This window comes from Meleagris gallopavo, chromosome 8 (assembly GCF_000146605.3).
Source record: "Meleagris gallopavo isolate NT-WF06-2002-E0010 breed Aviagen turkey brand Nicholas breeding stock chromosome 8, Turkey_5.1, whole genome shotgun sequence".
In the NCBI taxonomy this organism is placed as follows: domain Eukaryota; kingdom Metazoa; phylum Chordata; class Aves; order Galliformes; family Phasianidae; genus Meleagris; species Meleagris gallopavo.
In genome coordinates, this window is record NC_015018.2 from 15,240,648 (window position 1) to 15,261,874 (window position 21,227).

Consider the following 21,227-nt stretch of genomic DNA (forward strand, 5'->3'; position numbering starts at 1 on the left):
AAAAGGAAAAGGCACTGTAGCTCCCACTCAATGTAAAGATAAAGACAGCAAGAAAGACTGCAAAAAAATAAAAATAAAAATAAAAATAAAAATAAAAATATAGCAATAAAATCAGAGATGTAATAGAATATCAATGAATCTGCAAGATACATTTATCTGATGGAGAAAATAATTTTAAACTGTGCTTCCCCTTGGGCAACAGACAAGACGATCCAAAGAGAGCAAAGGAAACTCCTCATGTCTTCCAAGAATAAAATTACAGGCAAAGCATAAACAACCCCAACATTTCTGACCTACACGAAACCCAAATCGCAGGTCTAGAAGGGAATCAGAGATAATCTGATCTGTACACCCTACTTGCAGGCAGGACCAAGAACTTCTCAACCATTCGGAATAAATCGTGTCCCATCTATCTACTGCTATGTGGAACACACTAACTCTTACATGAAGACCATCCATCCTACCCTTTTTGTTTCTGTTTCATATGAATTGATTTTATTGTAGTTTTACAATAGCTATAACTTTAGCACAGACACAGTTATTCCTGCAGGAACAACAGCAACAACAAAAAACCCAACCCAATTTCAAACAGCTAAGGCAAGCTACGCACACAGAAACATGCCTTCACCAGTGGAAGCAAATCCCGTGCCATCAGGGCTTATTGACATGGGTGTGCTACATTTCTTAATCTTTCCTAGCACACGGTAGGCTGTAGCAAGTTGCAGCCAACAATTGTTCATAAAGACAGATCATGTTCCAATAAATTCTTCGGTACAATAACAGAGTTTTCATGATAGACAAAGAGAGAGAGAAAACTCTGCTTGAATAAGCAGCAAAATAGGGGCCAGGAGTTATTAAATGGAACTGAAACAAATCCAGCTGGACCAAACACTGAATATATTTGTTATCCAATGACATTATTCCTATTGGGTTAGATTCAGTTGACACATGTCCTAAAAATAAACTATATCTTCAATAGATATGAACAAATACAAATTCAAGGGAACAAATCTCACAGTATGAGATAAGACAGTACAAAGATAAGACTCACTGTGTTTTATACATACATATATACCTTAAGGAAAATAGGGTGATGCTTTTTAGCAGAACAAGTAAACCATACAGTAAGACATCTCAGACTGCACTATCTTTTGAGAGATGTGTCTCCAGCTTTGATTTTATAGCTATCTCTAGTCCACATCTCACATTTCCCCTCACCTCTACCGCTGGCCTTAGTCCAAAACACATCAGGGTGGAACAAAAGTAATACAACTATAGATAGACCATGGAGATGGGGAAAATGAAGTGAAACACTTCTGCTATTAGAAGAGAAAATGAGATCAGTAAAACTAACAAGAAATACGTAGCGCGTCATCTTGACCAGTGAAGATGTATGCAGGGGTGTTATAAAACCTGTTTTATAAGTCTGATTTAAAAAATAGTATATACTACATTTCTTTTGACAGTGCCTGCCATGTAGAAAGATAAATCTGTCACTATGAAATGTCACTTAACCATTTAACTAAAATAAATCAAACAGAAATATATATCAGTAAGTGCCCCAAACTTAAGGCAGTGACATATTTTCTCCCTAATACCCCTTGAAACCAAAAAATGCTCTGAGTTCTCAAATATGGGAGAGCCATGCATTGAGCTATAACATACTTAAATCAAACCTCTTAAAAATGGTCGTCTTCTTGTTGTCTTCTGTACATTGCTGCTGTTGGTTCTGTTTCTCCCTTTATTTAACTTTCCAAAAATTTATGATGTCTTGAAGAAGTATGTGCCAGTGCAATATGTTCCTTTCAGTCTCCAACTATGCAACAAACATGAGAAAACCTTACCATTGTCTTGAATTCTGTTATATTGCAAGGAAAGAGCTTTGACTGCACAGTCACCCAAGGTGAATATTGCAAAATTAATCATGACATTTTTAATTAAAAATTTAGTCTCCATTTTGAATATAAATTACTCCAAGATGTTTAGGCCATTACTTACATCTCTTTCCCTATTCTTCTTCCATTTTGTTGCATAATCAATGTGATGTTAAAAGCAGGTTACATATTTTTAAAAATAAAAGAAATTCACCTCTGAGGACAATACACACGGTATGTTGCAAATGTCTGAAAAAAGGGTATTTTCACTTCCTTCAAAAGCATTTCTCACACAAATCTCTTTCCACAAGGCCCATAAGAAGAGGCATTCAGTAAGGAGCAGAGCCGACTCAATGGGTCACCAACACACCACCGCCCGCTTTTCTGTCACATTAACCTTTGAGACAGGCAGATCATAACTCTGTCACAGAATCATAGAATTGCTTACATTGAAAGGGACCTTAAAGATCATCTACTACCAACCTCCTGCCACAGGCAAGTTTGCCACCTACCAGAACAGGCTGCCTAGGGTCCCATTCAACCTGTCCTTTAAGAGCGCCTCCAGAGATGGGGCATCTGATTAATGTTAAAAATATCTAAAGGGAGGAGGGAGGCAAATGGATGAGACCAGATTCTTCTCAGTGGTGTGCAGCAATAGAACAAGGAGAAATGGCCTAAAACTTGAACAAAGAAAGTTCTGTATTAACACGTGGGAGAACTTCTTTACAGTATGGGTAACAGAGTACTGGAACTGGTTGACCAGAGAGGTTGTAGAGCCTCCTTCTATGGAGATATTCAAGACCCGTCTGGATACCTAAGTGTGTGACCTATTGCAGTGTACCTGCTTTAGCAGGGGGGTTGGACTCAATGATCTCTTGAGGTCCCTTTCATCCCCTGTGATTTCGTGATCCACAGCTTCTCTGGACAGCCTGTTGTTGTGCCAAAGTTGGAGGAGAGAGGATTCAAGATAAAAGAGTTTAAATAGAACAGCTTGAAAAATTTCCTTCATACAGACTCACAGGCAACCCAAAGGAGTAGCTAGAAAGCTGTATCACATAGTAGAAAAAGGATCAGTTAGACCTGTGCCTGGACTATCTAATGAAGAACACTGGATTAAAAACAAAACAAAACACCCAACAACAACAAAAAACCCAATAACTCACTCGATGTGCTCCTTCACGCTTGCATGGCGATTCTTATAACTAGAAACTCATTTCTTTCCTAAAAAATCACCACCATTGAGTTGCAGGACCTTTTGCAATCACACAGTTGGTCTCTGTGTAGGCTGTAGTGGACACACACGTGTGTGTATCACATTGCTCTGTCACAACTGGAGCAAACTTGTGCTCTCTGGGAAGCTCAGTAGACATACCGAAGACTGAACAGGCACAAAGAACAAACTCTTGCCCCAACAACAATCAGTAGAAGAAAATCAAACTGGAAGGCCAAGGAGCAAAGAAGCTGTGCTAGTCACCCCACAGCCTAGTCAGATCCCAAGACTGAACCAAGACACATCAATGTCAGACCCCGACAGGTGAATGGACACAAGCAATGCCCCCCAGTTCTAATCCAACTTGACTACCTACAGAATGATGCAATCTGAAAGGCTGAAGATTCAGTGTAATACTCAAATAGCGATTCCCAGCTGCCTTGAATTAGTGTTCTTCTGTTTTAGATTAATAATTCTGTGTTCCACTTTGTGCCGAGGGGGGGGAAAAAAAGGCAATTTTTCTTATTTTTCTTGTAAAACACAAGCAAACCACAGTACCTCTAAAAATAGGAGGTTCTTTCATTTTACAGATTAAGGAAAAAAAATGAAAATGCATTGGCTCCTAAGTCACTTAAGCAACGTCAGCCTTCACAAAATAAGCAGCTCCTTTACTCTGTAACAGTTTCTCTACCAAGTTAAACAGTTTCAGCAATTTCTTTCTTAGATACCACTCCAAACCAATTCTCTGCGAAACCTCCTCAGCGTTAACAAAGCAGCTGCAATAACAAACAGAGAACAGCAGATTCTGGAAGAAATTCTTTGGTGGAATTCATCTGTATGAGTTATTCAGATGCTGGAACAGAACAAGAAGGCTGGATATGAAAATAAGACATAGTAAGTGGTAGAGAAAGGATGCTACAAACACTGCTGCTGATTGTTAATCAAGCTTGCTCAGAAATTATGATGAAAGGGAATGTTCTGATTTGATGTCTCCTTTCATAAACATTTTTGTATTTTTTAAGATGTCCACATACTCAGACCAGACTACCAAGTGCAGCCAAAATTTTAAAAACATAATGGAATCGGAATTTACAAGACTTTCATTTACCTCTTATTTTCCTCACCAAGAGTTATACAACTCTCTCTGCTTTTCACTACCATTTTTCAGCAGTGAAATTACGTTGAGAGTAAATGTGGTAAGATAGCAAGTACAGAGATATATAAAACCAAGCTGAAAGCAAGAAGAATTTGGGTAAGCCTACATCAGATCTAACCCACAGAAAGACATTTTTATGTTCAAAACAGCTGAGAAGTGGAATAAGCAATAGAATGTTTTCATTCATGTGTACTGGACAAGACTCACGAGATTCATAGCTAAAAGCCTTTAAAAATACAAATCCCAGATGGGAAGATTATGGTCCATAATTAGAAACCTCCCACTTAAAGAGAAAAATCTGATGCAACTATTACCACACAAATTTCATTGCTACCACCACAATAACATTTTAAGAATGGCTGTTTATTACTTTATCCAATGCAAAAAAGCTGATTTTATTACAAGAAGGTGTCCAATTCATCCTCAAAGTCTCAGCTTTCTAAAGCAAAAGCCATAGCACAGGGTCAAATGTAAGCTCAATCTGACTTCTGAAAATTGCCCAGTGCTGCAACATAGTTGATATATGTGGCAAAACTATTTGCTTGCTCAAACTACCTGTTTGCTCCTGTAATTACACTTCATTTCAAAACCAAATACATCTTTTGGCTAAACCTATCTTGACACCACGTCTTCTGTCTCCATAATTAAGAAGCAGGAAAGAGTTTTGCTTTTGTTTTTAAACTCAAACCTTAGAACATACCTACACACTAGAAGTTAATACTTTTGGTTGTTTGCTTTGTACACAAGTCTTAGTAGATTTGAAAAATGCAACACTATAAATTACATTGCAGAATTGTGGTGGATAAGAACTTTGGAGTTTTTCTCAAGTGTCAGTAAATTCAAACATGTTGAGTCTTGCAGTTCCTGTTCTAGTCATCAGAATAATTAAAAAAAAAAAAATTCTGAGAGATCTACTGCACAGTTGGTTTTCACACTCACTTTCTACACACATACCAAACTAAGAAAACCAGCCGACTTAATTCTGCACATCATCACAGAAACAACATTGCCATTGTCCTAAGATCAAGCACAGAGTGCAGCCCAGACCAATTTTTCTTATGGAAGCTGATCACCTATCACAGGAGGGACCCTAAATACCCAACAGAACACATATTCAACTTCTCTTGGCAGCTGTTGCAATATCTGAGTGAGCTAAAAAGTATTTTATCCTGAGGTTATTGTTTTTCAGGTTACATCTCTCCTGATACAAAGCCAACTCCTCATTACACTTCCATAGGATTTCAGGAAGCATACAAAAACCCTCCAAACAGGAAAACTGGTGAGGCTTCATAATTCTATCCAAGACCACACAAGAGAACTAGAACTTAGAATATGCATGATGAGTGTGTGGGGTGCAAGAGTACAAACCTACCAGAAGTTTAAATGACCAGGAGTATGCAGAAAATCCCATAACCATGTCCAACTTCCCCTACAGAATTCTTCATTTCTTCTGTTCCATGTCACCAATAGCAAAACCATCCACTGCTTATAAAGTGGTCATGATCTACCCTCAGAAGAACAGGAAGTTCCGCACAAATGTGCGCAAGAACTTCTTTACGGTGAGGGTGACGGAGCACTGGAACAGGCTGCCCAGAGAGGTTGTGGAGTCTCCTTCTCTGGAGATGTTCAAGACCCACCTGGACACCTACTTGTGCGACCTGGTGTAGGGAACCTGCTTTGGTAGGGGGGTTGGACTCGATCTCTGGAAGTCCCTTCCAACTCCTACAATTCTGTGATACTATTGGTGATAGGTGGATGGTTGGACTGGATGATCTTGTAGGTCCTTTCCAACCTTGGTGATTCCGTGATTCTGCAATTCTATGGATAAATGAGCATAGCATCTTAGAACAGAGCTGTGCAGAACACAACAGAAGAGTAGGAAAGGATCTACAAAGATCACTGATCACTTCAGGGCTCACCAAAAGTTAAAGCACATTATTGAGGACACTGCCCATTAGTTAATCATCTTAATGATTAAGCCACAATTTAATCATTAAGAAATTACAATTTAACTAAGTAATGTAGCACCAGCACTAGCAGGGGCACTTAGGATTACTGAACAGACCTAAACCAGAAGCCTGATGCTTTCTGCTACAGGACTGCTTAGAAAATGACACAAGGAAAAGAGGCTACAGATCAAGAGGCTACAATGTACATTCTAAGGGACTTCAAGTCTCAACACACATTTTAGGAGCAGTTGTTTGCTTCTATGCCTCCCAACTTTATCTGTAGTTTCTGTGCCAGCAATACTTTCAGAGGCACAACAGAGGAACACTCTCTTCAGAGCAGTATGACATTAATAAGAAAAATAACCAACCCTGTTGCATCATTCTCTTTTCACCTCTGGTGAACGTGACTGAGGACTTCATTACATCCAAGTAACCTCTAACTGACAAGCAGATAGCCCAATACCTTACCATCCCTGAGGCCTCTTGCACTTACCAGGCTGAAGAAAAGCTGCATGTATGAAAACAACTTTTGCTCTCCGAAGCTCAGTTGGCTGAAGAACAGATTAACCTTCTTTCCACCCCAGTTTGTGCTCCTTATGCCCTTACAACATCTTAGCTGCAACATTCTTTATGTACTGGAAACCAGATCTCTAGAAAGAACACTTGATTTCAGTCTTCAGAACCTCAGGACAAGGCAAAGGTGGAAAGCTACACGTAATATTTAATAACCAAGAAGATCTTTGATGGAGGGAAAGGAAATTCAGGTGAAACCATATTTCATGATTTCTGAACTCCAGGACAGAAACATCTGCACTTTCCCAAACCACTGAACTCACAGTCCTAAGATCGCAGCAGAAGATCCTAGTCACTTAACTGCCTTACAGTTCACATAAGATTTTGTTGCAAACATATATAAAGTATCTACAGAAAATATCTGCTTTGAACATATCTTAGAACCTCTCTAAACACAAGTCCAGCTCAGAATGGAAAGCTGCTTTTTACACTCAATTCTATTGCTTCACTCATGCAGCAACTGCGAACACCTGCACAGAACTGTGCTGATGCAACCAGAGTGTTTGATATTCTGCTGATGCCTTATGTGAGATGAGATTTATCAGACTCTTCAGAAGCTCTGAATCTCGAGAGCAAAATGCCAGTAAGCTCTTTTCTCAGCTCTCCTCCACTGTAACACAACTGAGATCCAAAAAACTCTAGCACCGGCATTAAGCAGGCAATGCAGCATTCACGACTTGACAACCTCCTCTGGAAATGCAGACAAGAAATTCTTTATCCAATCACCCTTGAATTTCCCTCCCTGAAAAAGGAATTCATTTCAAAAAAAAGAGCAGCCTGGGCAAGCAACCGACAGCTGTTAGAAAACCTAAAATGAGCAGCAGATTTTTGTAAAGAAAGACAGACAGTGCTACAAAACACTGTATTCATGCCAGGGCTGGCCAAGGTTTCACAACAAAACGGGCAGCTTGCATTCAGAGTAACTCTACAGCTGACGAAGCAGATCAGCTGCAGGCTCGGCGTTTTCCTGGCACCGCTGCTCCCCGCGCTCTGTGCAGATGGCATTCCGTGTAACCCACACCGTGCACGCAGAGCACAGAGATCAAACAGCTCCTGCTTCCTGCAGGGGAGGCTCCGTGCTACCGCTCATTTCCACTCATGCCCCGTGCAAAGTATACTAACATCTCAGACTTCAGAATTATCCGCAGCAGTCAAGGACAAGCAAACAAGTGACACAGATCAACGTGGATCAGATACTATTCAGAATGCACATAATGAAAGATAAACACAAATCAAAAACCCAGACTGCATCACAGCTGAGCACCTATTTCTACCAAGTATATTGCCATGCTTTCAAATGCTGAAAGAACGTCATACAAAACATTGTGCAACCTACACTATTTAAAGTGCTGTTCTCAACCATTAGTATCCACCCTGAAGTTGTGCACGCCCAATTAATCCCTAACCAGCTTTATCCTATGCCCACATCCCAGGGCGGTATCACTCGGCCTCCAAACAAACACACAGCAAACACTGAGGTGCTGCATTGCAGAGCATTATCAGAATGAGATCCAGCCCACTTTAGTGAGGCTTATAGGAAATTTATTGTCTGAAAAAAATAGATCAAGGATGAGGCTTTCTCACCCCTAGGGTGAAAAAAAAAAAAAAGTTAAACATCTGTCAGCAACTCAAAGAAGACACTGCCTTTTGGTATCACCAATGGAAAACCACTAGAGGTTTAAAAATCCATTTCCTGAGACAGGAGTTGAAGTTGCACACCTAAGAGCTTCTAAGAAAATTCTCACCTGACTCCTATTTTCACCTCCTTGGGTTTTGTAAAAACCTCCCACAGCGTAAACTGAGGTGTGTGTCTGCAGAGGAGGCTACCACCCCACCCGGTGGCACTCCCCAGTGCAGCTCAGGGATGCCAGCACAGCCCCAGCTGCCGCTGTGGGGCCCAAAGGCAGCAGTCCCCAGCCTTCCTCCAGCTCTCCTTCCCCTCACTGGAAATAAGGCATCTGCCCAATTGCTGCTTGGTTCACCATATAGCAAACAAAAAGGAGGAGAGGCCACCTCGCAGACAACTGAGCACCAAGGATAAATGGAACAAGCCAGCAGCTGCAGAACGTTTACAGAGGAGGAACCCGTAATAAGTACGTCTATCACTAACAGTGCACAAAAACAATAAGAAGGAACACCAGAAAACTGCGAGGCACCAATTGTGTAAATTTACTTAGTCAGATGGATACTATATCCCAAGATATTTGCAACATTACAATACTGAAGCAAAGTCAGTCATCTTCTGAGAACATCCCCAGAAGTCTTGAAGCATTTCCTGCTCTTAACCACTAAGGGAAAACTAACTCCTGTCCTTGAGAAGCATAAGCAGCTTAGCTGAGCCTGCACACTGCTGCTTTAAATGCAGTCCATTAGGCAATGAAAACTACCAAAGGCACTCAGGGTGAAACAATTAACTTATCTATGTCAGATCACCTTCTCTCCAAGCCACACATGAAAGTTATATGGAAGTGTAAGTTGCAAATATTTTCACAGCTGGCCCATCACTAGCTCTGATAAACAAATTTACAGCTGCAGCTCCCTTTTTGTCCCACCTCAGCATTTACTGACCTAACTATGACGTAGCAAAAGTAATTACACGTAACATGCAGCAGAAACCATAAACAGCTCAGGAGAATTAAGTGATGCCCTATAGCCTACACAAAGGCATTAGATTCATGTAAGTAGTAGTAATTTCATTTTTAAAGCTATTAATTACACCATAACTCACTGGCAAGACTATAATGAAGTTTGAATATGAAATACCTAACAGTATTTTTTACATCAGCAATTGGTGCTTCTTAGACATACGGAACTTAAGCATTCAAGCCACCAACGAGCTATGCGATTAGCCTCCAACATGGATTAACAAGGCTTCATGTTTGTACACTTTCCAAAAGACAAGATAGATGTAAATTTACCAAGTAAGAATTCCAGCAGAGGAATATTAGGGGGGGAAAAAAAAGATCAAAATGTAAGCCTCAAGAATAACAATTTGTCAAATACACAAAGTCAGGCAAATGTGAACACATATTGCGATCTGTGAAAATTGAAGTCCTACAAATACAAGAAACAAGGCATGGATAGATTCCAGAAGGTCATACAATACTCAATATTCACAGCTTTAGCAAATTTTGCTGTGTTTCAAGGAAGAATCTGTCACATACATTGACAAGACGCCAGTAATAATGGCTTGACTACAAGTAGGCATTGTTTCAGTGAATATATCTAAAAAGAGTCCAGGTGGCAACATGGCTAACTATGCTTCAAGGCTACATCACTTCTTCCATTCTTTAACTCTGGCTGGGGAGACACACTCAAAGCAGCACTTTTACCAATCTTTAGCCTAACGAACAACAAAAAAAAGTAGTTAAAAAAAAAGTAAAATAAAGAATATAAAATGAGATTTTAAATGTTTTCTTTTCAGACTTCTACTAATGCATTAATCCTGTTTACCAGTATTTCCAGATGGCAAATAAAGGCCATCATCTATTTGTTTTTTTCACCTCTCCAAACAGAAGAGGAAGCCAGAGTTGGCCCATGCCAACTCACCAGCCCCACTGGTTCAACAAGTCACCTCAGTGTCTGAACTCGTGAGGAGGAAGTACGACTGGATGCCTCCCTCTAAAGTTTCCCACTGCTTGCAGAAAAACCCAGGGCAATAATTCTTTTATCATGCTTTGCATCTATATTTTTGTAAAAAATATGGACTTTTGTCTCCGACCTCCCTCTTTCACCTTCTCTAAGGCTGTTCTCTCCTGTATTGTAGCACCCAAGAGCAGATGCAATTTCTTCTGCAGACAGACTTTTTTCATCTTCCTCCTTTCTTATCCATTTATCCTTTCCCTTTCTTCTACATGCCAACCCTCATCTCATCCTTGAAAAAGGAGCTCAAAAGCTACACTATTTGTCCCACAGCCGCAAACTAAACCTAATGGTCAAAAGGAAGACAAAAAAGCCAATGAAGCATCAAAAAATATCACTCACATTCCCTACTTGCAGCAGCCAACTGAGGATGTTAAGAATTTGTTTAAATACACTACTCCTGCAACTCTTCTGAGTCTCCTTCTGAGAAAAGGGAATGTCTTAACTTCCCCATTTTTTCATTACTGCCCATTTATCAATAGATTCTTATTTAAATGCAGAAAAATCAGCACATAGATTTGCCAATTGAATATACATCTTAACAGAATAAACGAGGTCAAACATAGTTAAGTACCAACATTTTCTCCTTTCTTTTGTTTTTGTTGGAGTAAAATAGAAACACTAATAATGACTCATAATAGTAATGTTTGATTAAAACCAGACAGTTTTCACAGAGTCATTTATCTCAAAATATGTAGCTCCTCAAAACTGTAATAGGTATATCACAGCCTGACAAAGTTCTTTTGTTTCATTCTTTTAAGAACTTATTATGTTTCCAGCTGTATGGAAACAAATACATATGAATGAAATGTATTCAAAATAGCACTCTCTCTATAAGCTGCATCTTCAGCTGCTAAAGCACCAATAAAAGCATGGTAAAGAAATCAGTATCAATGTTTTCTGATGCTGGACAAGGAGTAGGTGGCACAAGCCTTGCCAGAATGTTACTGTCCTTCCACAGATGAAAAACCGGGAAAAAAGGATGCATCAGAAAACTACACAGATTCAACATGAGAATCTACTTGTTGGCAACCCTGTGTATGCTCATGGCCCATGTTCACTATCTTTATTGATGACCTGGACAAAGGGATTGAGCATACCCTCAGTAAGGGAGGAAGTGTTAACCTGCCTAAGCATAGGAAGGCCCGATAGAGGGACCTGGACTGGCTGGATTGCTGGGCTGAGGCCAATGGGATGAAATTCAACAAGACCATGTGCTGGGTCCTGCACTTTGGCCAAAAAAACCCCAGGCAACGCTACAGGCTTGAGGCAGAGTGGCTGGAAGACTGCGTGGAAGAAACGGACCTCGGTATGTTGGTCAACACTTGGCTAAATATGAGCCAGCAGTATGCCCAAGTGGCTAAGAAGGCCAACAGCATCCTGACTCATATCAGAAATAGTGTTGGCAGCAGGAGCAGGGAAGTGATCATCCTTCTGTACGCAGCTCTGGTGAGGCTGAACCTTCAGTACTGTGTTCAGTTTTGGGCCTCTCACAAGAAAGACACTGAGACCATGGAACGTGTTCAGAGAAGGGCAACAAAGTTGTGAAGGTTTTGGAGCACAGGCCTTATGGGGAGCAGCTGAGGGAGCTGGGATTGTTCAATTCGCAGAAAAGAAGGCTCAGAGCAGACCTCATCACTCTCTACAACTCCCTGAAGGGAGTTATGGTGAGGTGGGGGTCAGCCTCTTCCCCCACATCGCTAGTGATAGGACTAGAGGGAATGGCTTTAAGTCGTGCCAGAGAAGATTCAGGTTGGACACTGGGAAAAACGTCCTCTGAAAGAGTGTTCAGGCACTGGAATGAGCTACCCAGGGAGGTGGTTGAGTCACTGTCCCTGAAGGTATTCAAGAAATGCTTAGAAGCTGTACTGAGGACATAGTTTAGTGAGGAACTATCGGTGGTAGGTGGACGGTTGGACCAGATGATCTTGGAGGTCTTTTCTGACCTTAGTGATTCTATGAATAACATGTGTGGCATTTTAAAATTAGAACCAGCATCTTAAATATCTTGTACATTATGTGTGGTTGCTCTATAATCTTTAAAAAAGTTCTAGCTCTATATATTATTGAGTTTAGACATACATGCCTTCAATTATACTTCTGCAGAGTTTGGAAAGGGGTAAAAAATGAGAAAGAGGGAGGAAAGAGCTTATGACAGGTAATGTGTATAAGAATAAAGTTGAAAAATCAACTTCTAGCCATTATACTATTTAAAAGTACTCTTACAACTGCTTTTCAGACTTACAATTTGGATGGGGCCCTGGGCAACCTGATCTAGTGCCTGATTTAGTGGTTGGCAATCCTGCCCACAGCAGGGGGTTGGAACTACATGATATTTGGGGTCCCTTTGAACCCAAGACAACCTATGATTTTAATGACAGAAAAAAAGCTGTTACCTATGAAATCACAATAAAATCTTAAAGAGATGTTTGCACTTTAAAGAGCTAAATAATACTCTGGTTTTGACTCTTTCGCTATTTACTTAGAGGTACAAAGCCCCAAACCATATCAAAATTAATTACAGATATTTTAAACAGACAAATATTTACTCGGGAAGTTCATTAAAGTACGTAAAACATCTTTTGAAGCTGTGCATTCCTTTCTTCCCCTGGAACAAAGTACTGTATAATAACTAGGACAGGAGACAATTAAGGGGAGATGGTTTCTGCTCCCAGTTTTGTAACTGGCATACCAGACATTGATCAAATCACTGACGTCCATTTCTGTTCCTTCAAAGATATACTGCACGGGGAAGGGGGGGTGTTTGCTCAGAACACTGTCCTGTGCTCCTTGATCTTTACTTTTTTATTGACTTCTTTATTATTTCTGGTTTCATATTTCTTGGCATTTAACTCACTTTATTATCTTCTTCTCAACATACTAACATGAATTGTATCACTCTGTTATCATGGACTATCAAGAACTTGATACAGACAAGCAAAACACTCTCTTGTTCACTAAATCGAGATGCACACACCTTTCCCTTCAATTGTGCACTACTTTAAAAACAGGCAGGGACACCTTTGTCATACTCAGTAGCCAGGAGGCTCACTTCACCACTTAATCCTGGGCATCACGACCAAGCAAAGATTCATAACCTACACTACCCAAGCAGCAGCTTTCTCAGTTCTCAAAACCAACATCCACTTGAGTACTTAAAACAGTTATAGTCCTCTACCAACTTTTGTAAATAGATGTAATTACTGAATTTATATGTGCTTAAAAATGAATTTTTCCATAGTTATTACACAAACACTGCAAGAAAGACATTGATTTGAGAATGTCCTACACCAGAGAGGGAACAAAAGGCCTGTTCACAAGATACATCTGAAGTTTTACTTACACAATTTGTATGCAGAAGAACTTTTACTTGGGATATATTATATTAGGAAACAGACTTCCATAGGTCTGCTAAGTTCAGTTCTCACTTCTTTTCTCATTGAAGCCGTGAGAAATAGAAAATGTTAAAAGGTTTAACTTCTTCCTTATACAGGTTATTATATGGCTTTATTGCTGTTCCTCAAAATGAACCAGAATTCCAAAACTTGTAAACTTGCATGTTAAATCACATTTAACTGATGTCTCTTCAAACACATGGATCACGCTGCTATATAGCAGAAGCAATACCACTACAGAGCACGAAGCTGACAATAGCTCGGTGCAACATGCAAAGCTCCTGGACCACCTCTGCACACTGAACAATCCTGTCTGCCTTCTGCAAACGTCCATCACCTTCTGAACTCGGCAACTGGCAAAGAATCACTGATGATCAAGTGAAGAGTCACAGAGATTCACCCACATTTAGGATGTTAATCCTTCAAAAGGAGACCCAGAACAAAGCAGATTCTGAAACTGAATAATCTGCCTAGAGATGAGAATAGATTGAGCTCTAACTTACATTTTTTTCTCCTGTACTTTTTCTTATTTCTATCATAAACAAGTAAATACATGTGTTCTCTTTTGCAGCAATGGGTTTCATCCCCCAGTGCCCCCCCGCTGGTGACCCCAGGCACACAGTGGGGGCACAGCTCCATGCACAACACTCTGCAGTGCCTGTACACGTGTCTCCTGCTCACCCTTCCCGCTTACAGTAACAAATCACGTAGAGATTAAAATACCTGCTTGAAGTACTCAAAGAAGCAAACCATTTTTACTGTAAGCATTAAGAGAAGTGACATATGCAACACACTTACATGTATGAAAACAAAGGGCTGTTTTAGCACGTGTTATCCTGGGTAAAACACTCAATAAAAACACATTTGCATTTAATTGTTAAGTCACACTTCTCTAGATAGCTATAAACTTCAAACATGAAGTGCAGCTCGAGGTGCTTTGTCTTCACTTTGTTTTCATCTCAGGAAAGAGCTAGTTATCTACAGGTAAAATATATATAGATGGGCTTTATTTTTATCCTTTAGCAATGAAGAACGGGTCAAATAAAAATAAGGGAAGAGGTTATAAAGAAATGGATAGGAAACAAAGGGAGAGCACAGTCCAGCAGCCAGGCTTAAACCTGCCTCCCTACCACTGCTTCACCAGAGGCAAGCACACCCCAGAGAACAGCCCCACCGGCTTCAGTCCACCCAAAACACACATCTGTATCTGTGATCGCAGGCGTTCCGAAACACAGGGATCTCCTCAAGGGGGAAGGAAGGAGAAAAAACACAAAGAAAAAGCCACGAGAGCCAGGAAGGCCTCCCAGTACAAAGAGGAGACACTACAACATGGAAAGAACATGCAAGACTTCTTCTGAGGGGAAGAGAAGCCTATCTAAAGGAAGAGGTTAGAAGACAGCAGCAGAGTCAAAAATGGAGCGGCCATTTCCAATCATGGCAGTAAAAATGCATTTTTCCTGACAGCTTCCTGAAAGGGTTTCCCCGGTGCCATTCCTGAAGAGAGGGGTGCACACATTCAGTTACCTCAAAAAGGCTCAGGAGCGCACAAAAGAAATGAGAAACACATGAGAAGCATTCATCCCGAAAGGCAGAAGTATCACTGCATCGTGACACAACCTTCAGGTTTGGTAGAAACTTCTGGACAGCTTCTGAAATGTGCACTGCAGCTCTGGAGCCCCGCACTTAATGATGCCCATCGGTCCTGACAGACCAGCTCCGACTTCTCTGCAGTGCCTTCAGCTCTAATGAATTGACTTTGCCTCTGCAACTGGCAGAACCTCTGCACAACCCTCAGCTTGTGCTTCAGCTGCTGCTGTGCAGTGAGACAACACTGCCAATCACTATGGATAACGGGATGCCGTACAAAAATAGGGGAAATCCACTTACTAGGGTGAGAAAATACAGAGAAACCTTTTTCCTACCAGCAGCTAAGCCTCCACTGTCACGTTATCTTTCCTCAGTGGACAGCTGAGCTCTGCTCATTTCGTAAAGCATTTGCAATATCCTGCCACTAACATTCAGATTTTTAATTCCTATGAAGAACTCAATAGGCAGCTGGTACAATACTTCAGTACAATAGTCATTGTTTGGGGCTTTTTAACATTATCAGTGAACTTGTATATACTGTAAGAGGTATTTAGGCTAAAAGAGATTACACTGTATCACACTAAGAAAAACCAAAGTAGATGAATTACATCTGTATCTCCCAGAAATACAGACATAACCTCCCCCATTCCATACCAGAGGCACAAATGCAGCAGAAAAAAAAAAAGAAAAAAAAAATCAACTGCAGCTGTCCAATACACAGTAATAGCAAGAAAAGAGCAAACCGCAGCGTTCATTTCCAGCCTCCTCAGGCTCTGAGTGGGCACCCTGTATGACACCAACACTCTCTTCCAAGAGCAGTCTGAAGAGCACACCACATAAAGAGATTACCTGTTTCTCTTGATGTCTCCTACTGCAATAACCTTTTGAGCAAGGGTTAACTTTAATTTATTGAGTTCTAACTGGCAATCTTGAGGAAGAAGTGTTGCTCTCTAAGCCATTTCTTGTTTGTCCTTATAAATTAACGAAAATCAGCCACCATCACTTTACCTCAAAGACACAATTCAGACTTCTGCCAGATTGTCTCCCTAAACCAATCACATCTCCACCTCAGGCTCTGTCTATTCTCTGCCAATCATTCCCTCACTACAGCTTGTATTTTTGAGGCACTGTGCCCATTACTTAACATGGTGGGCATTCCTAACAGCTTGGAAGTATACAAACTTCCCTAGGCTGTATAATGAGAATATTTTCAGGAGATGACTGCCTGAATAATTCTTACTTTAGCTCAAGGCTTTTTTTTGAAGTACAGTACATAATGCTTGAAGGAAGGAAACAAAAGACCAGGTGCCTACTGAGTGTAGTTTCAATGCAACTCACCATCACACTTTCTGTAGAAGTGAATGAATAAATACAACTGAACAGAAAATATTGTGAACACACTATTTACCAATCCTACAGTATTTGCAGCAACTTTTTAAGTGTTTGGTAAACACCGATTCTTCAGAAACTGTAAGAGACTAAGGGTGGGAAAACACTTAGAGGCTCTGAGGAAGAAACAAAGCCACAGTAGTGAGTTTGGAGATCTAAAGATAACTGATAACAAAACCCTTAGAGGTATACTATAATAGAATGGCTTAGATCAGAAAGGACCTTAAAGATCACCCAGTTCCAACCTCTGGCCATGGGCAGGGCTGCCCCCTACCAGATCAGCTGCCCAGGATCCCATGCAGCCTGGCCTGGAGCACCTCCAGTGATGGAACACCCACAGCTCACTGGGCAGCTGTGCCAGTGCCTCATCTCTGAGTAAAGAATTTCCTCCTAACATCTAACCTAAATCTCCCCTCTTTTAGTTTAAAGCCATTCCCCCTTGTCTTATCACTATCAGACCATGTAAAAAGTCTGTCTCCCCTCCCCATTTATAACCTCCTTTCAAGTACTGGAAGGCCACAAAGAGGTCTCCCCAGAGCCTTTTCTTCTCCAAGCTAAACAAGTCCATCTCCCCCAGCCACCAGGCTTACGTCAATTGCCAATGAAAAATGCAAGTACTCTAAAAAGTGAGAAGGAAAATCAGAGAACCGTACTGACTCTCATAAAGGGTTCCGGGAAGCAAAAGACAATCTAGAAAACTGGAAAGAACGTAAAGTGTGTGCTTCCATTGGTAGAAATGCAATTCACTGGTGGAATGTAACTTGACTAGAAGAAAATGAGTTGGAGCCATAAAACAACTTGAGGAAGCAGATGGTTCTGAAAATGCTGCAAAGACATTGTTCTTCAAAACATCTACTCACAATGACTTGAGCAATGTCTGCCCATTACTTACTTCAGCCAGTACAACTGCCAGTGTCTCATCAATGATGTATACAGGCAAATATCAGTTACAAGCATTATCTTATTCAAAAAGAAAAAAAGATAGGTAAAAGCAAGTAATGAAGGCAGTCCATTACCCGAACGAGACATTTCTAAAATAAAAGTTCAAAATGATTTGCTAAGTTCAAAAGGACTCTTGGTTTCCCCAGAATTGACATGCTTTGCTGAAACTTCCTCTGGGATTTCACTACAGGTGAATCAGTGGAAACTGAGAAGAGCCACAATTCAAGGGCATCCATAAAGGAGACACAATGGGCTTCTCCTTCACACTATCAGTTCTACATTTGAAGAGAATACTCTTGTATAGAAAGCAACATAAGAAGACAATAAACTCAGTGAAAATTAAATGAAAGAAAAAGAACCGTGTTAATGGTAGTATTAAAAACACTTGAGCACAAAGCAAAAAGCTGCAAAATTTAAAAAGCCTGCAAGTGGTGGGGATGGTGGTTTGTTAGTTTGTTTAAGAAGAGGAATCCCCAGCCAGCAGCACTTTCCTCTGTCTCAAGAGGATTCTCTTTCAATTAATTAATGACGAATTGGACTCTCACAGGGACAAACTCAAAACAATTGAAAAAGTTAGAAATCCTCTCTATTACATAACACATCTGACTGATCCCAAATCAAAACACAGCCTGAGCTGCCTGACTGGAGCAAAAGGCTCACAGAATGTAGTTCTTCTTGGCTTCCCTTCGCATTTTAAATCAAAGCACTCTGCGTCTAACCTCATTTTTTGCTCACATAGGAAGCTACATCACAGGCTACTGCAAAATGGTAAACCATGTCAATAAAAAAAATACTCAGGCTGAACTGAGAACTACCACACTTTAGAAGACTCAGTATGACTAACAAGCCCAGGATTTGGCAAGTTCTTGATGTTGCTTTTTTTGACTACAAAAACAATGTCACAAAGAGGCGTTAAAAATAGTTAAATCTGCACAAGTTTCCTGAAATCCAAGCAGATTCCAGACAATGAAAGGTTCCAAGTCAGCCCAGGCTCACTGGCAACACATTGCATATAGAAAAGTACCTGCAAGAGCTCTGTGTCAATGGTATCATGCGTGAATCTGTAGAGTGGATAAATAACTATTTATGCAACTAATCCATGCTCATGCACTTCTCAAAATATCCCCACATTACAGCAAAGCCTTTGTACAAAGGAATTAGGTCTCTCTGCAGATAAAACCTTAAAATATGAATTAAGTACCAACAATGCCACCCTTGCCTACACAGGCTGAAAAGTCTGCAGAACCTTGAACAGCAACATCATCGTACCATGTAAATTATTACAATTATCACAACAATGATGTCAGCTGTTATGTTTCCCATGTCAAGTGAGATACTAAAAGTTTCAAAAATACACAATCTACTGAACCAGTTTTTCATTTTAATATGCAACAAGTGGATGCCAATAGAGGAGCAATTGCTGTTTGCTTTCCAGTTTGGTCAAGAGAGCCAAAGGTACTGGGCTGGGCCCAGGAAAACACAAAATCACATACCAAAGCCCTGGAGATCATGCAACTAAAAACCAATCACCTGTTCAAGTACCAGTCTGACCGGCAGATCTCACACAAACCAGTTTTATACATCTCTGCTGAACTCGAGTCTTTCCACAGCAGCATGTTTTCAAAACCTCAGCTCCTTGCAAGCACATTACTAAACACAAGACTTAAAGCAAAACATGAAGTTTACCGTGCCCAGCTCTTAGTTCTGCATCTCAGGATTCACAGCTTCCAAAAGCTAATTCCAACACTATCCATCCACTTTGCACAAATAAGATGTTTCATAGGAAAGCCACACACCCTGCCAGCATGACCGGGATACCAAAAGCCATCCAAGTTGGATGTGCATTCAGCATTTCTCTATCTTCTTCTTTTAATTAATTTCTTTTAAATGCCCATGCAATCCTTAGCTCTACACCTGATCAGTCAAGAGATGCAGACAGTTTCATATCTGGGACTACAGGGACAGTTCACATAAACTAAAAGTTTAAAAATTAAGCTGCTCTGGAAAGCCTGTGGTTAATGCAAAGTGTACTTTCTAGTCCCAACCTAGTGACAAATGAATGTTTGTCCATAGCATAACGCTGTCAGATTTTAGCACAACTCATTAACTGAACTCTCAGCATAAGGCCATCACTCAGCAGCTCAGTCAGAGAGGCAGTAACAAGGGAGCTATGGTCACAAAGGCCAGAAGTAACAGGGAAAGCACTGACACCAGACTAAAAGAAAAGAAAGGAGATGAAAGGAAGAGTAGGGAGCACTCATGCAACTTCTGCTAACTGTATATCTGTCTCTTCTTACTGCAAATGCCACCTAGACTCTAGGGTTAAGATGCATCAGGATAAAAGAGAAATTGTGTTTCAGTTAAAAAAAAATCAGGGAAAGAATTAACAGCTATACAATGGTTTTTAAAGTATTTTTTTTTTTTAATTCATAATGCCTTTTTCCTGTCTACTATTAAAAAGAAACAATTATCAGAAGAAAGGAAATGAAACAACTCTTCTGAAGCAGACACACGGTGGTTTGCTTGCCCCTCTGTCACAGTCACAAGGCTTCTCGTTCTACTACTACAAAAGAATGTTTTCATTTTAATAGAAATAAGAGAAAATTACAGAAACAGGTAAGAAAACTAGACTGTTCTATACAAATACGTGAAGTTGTATAGCAGGTATAAGAACCTTTATGACATCTTAGTCTAATTTAATCAATGCAACAGGGACCCTATGTGAGTATAACTATTCCTGAACAAGTTTGTGCTTCGGTTACTAAAGGCTACTTTCAGATTTCCAACAGCAAGTTCAGAAAACGTACTCAGAAAAGCAGCACGACGGTATTACTGAGATCACACAGGTGGGAACTCATCCAAAACACTGCTTTGTGTTAAGATCCCACGTAAACTCTCATCTCAGCCTGTGGTAAGAACTGCCCTCACAGCCATCCCACACCGCCCTTTCCTCACACCTTCAGCAGCCCGTGGCTCTCTTCGTCCCCAGCGCCTCACACCCCTGCCACCACGTGTCCTCAGCACGCCCGAGGATGCCAGGCGATCTCACCTTTCATTTTGACAGTGGGAGAATTGGGTCCGGCCGATTGCTTCCGCCATCCTCTCCAGTTCTGGCAAAGGCTCTCTGCCTCCGAGATGAAGGAACAAAGGGAGTCCTCCTCAAAGTGATCAGAGTCCTCGAAGGAGAACCTCTCCCCGTCCTCCCACTCCGCAAACATGAGTTCCATCACATCCAAAAGGCGACACGGGGAAAAAAGAAGAAAGAAGAAAGCAGAGCTGCTCGCTTTAACAGGTGGATGGACCGAAGGGTTCCTGGAGTACTTAAAATATCAGTTCCGTTTAGATCCCCGTGCTACGGTACCAGGAAGAACAGAGCAAACGCCACCTTGAAGCGGGAGAAGCGGAAAACCAACGCAAACTAGAGGGCTGCTTGTAAAAATCCCAGAAAACGAGGTCTTAAAAAAAGTTTTAAAAATGTTTATGTCCACAAAGTGTGTCCGACCCCGAGGG

At 40.7% G+C, this 21,227-nt stretch overlaps 1 protein-coding gene across 4 annotated transcripts in view; it reads right to left on the reverse strand.

The window, feature by feature from the left end:
• Nucleotides 1–21,221, reverse strand: part of ZSWIM8 (zinc finger SWIM-type containing 8) — a 68,276-nt gene extending 47,055 nt beyond the window's left edge. For all 4 annotated transcript variants that reach the window (XM_010714377.3, XM_031554414.1, XM_010714376.2 and 1 more), the window contains exon 1: nucleotides 20,767–21,221. In XM_010714377.3, the coding sequence (XP_010712679.1) occupies nucleotides 20,767–20,944 (178 nt within the window). In that variant the 5' untranslated portion in view covers nucleotides 20,945–21,221. The remainder of the gene's footprint in view (nucleotides 1–20,766) is intronic.
• Between the last annotated feature and the right edge of the window lie 6 nt (nucleotides 21,222–21,227).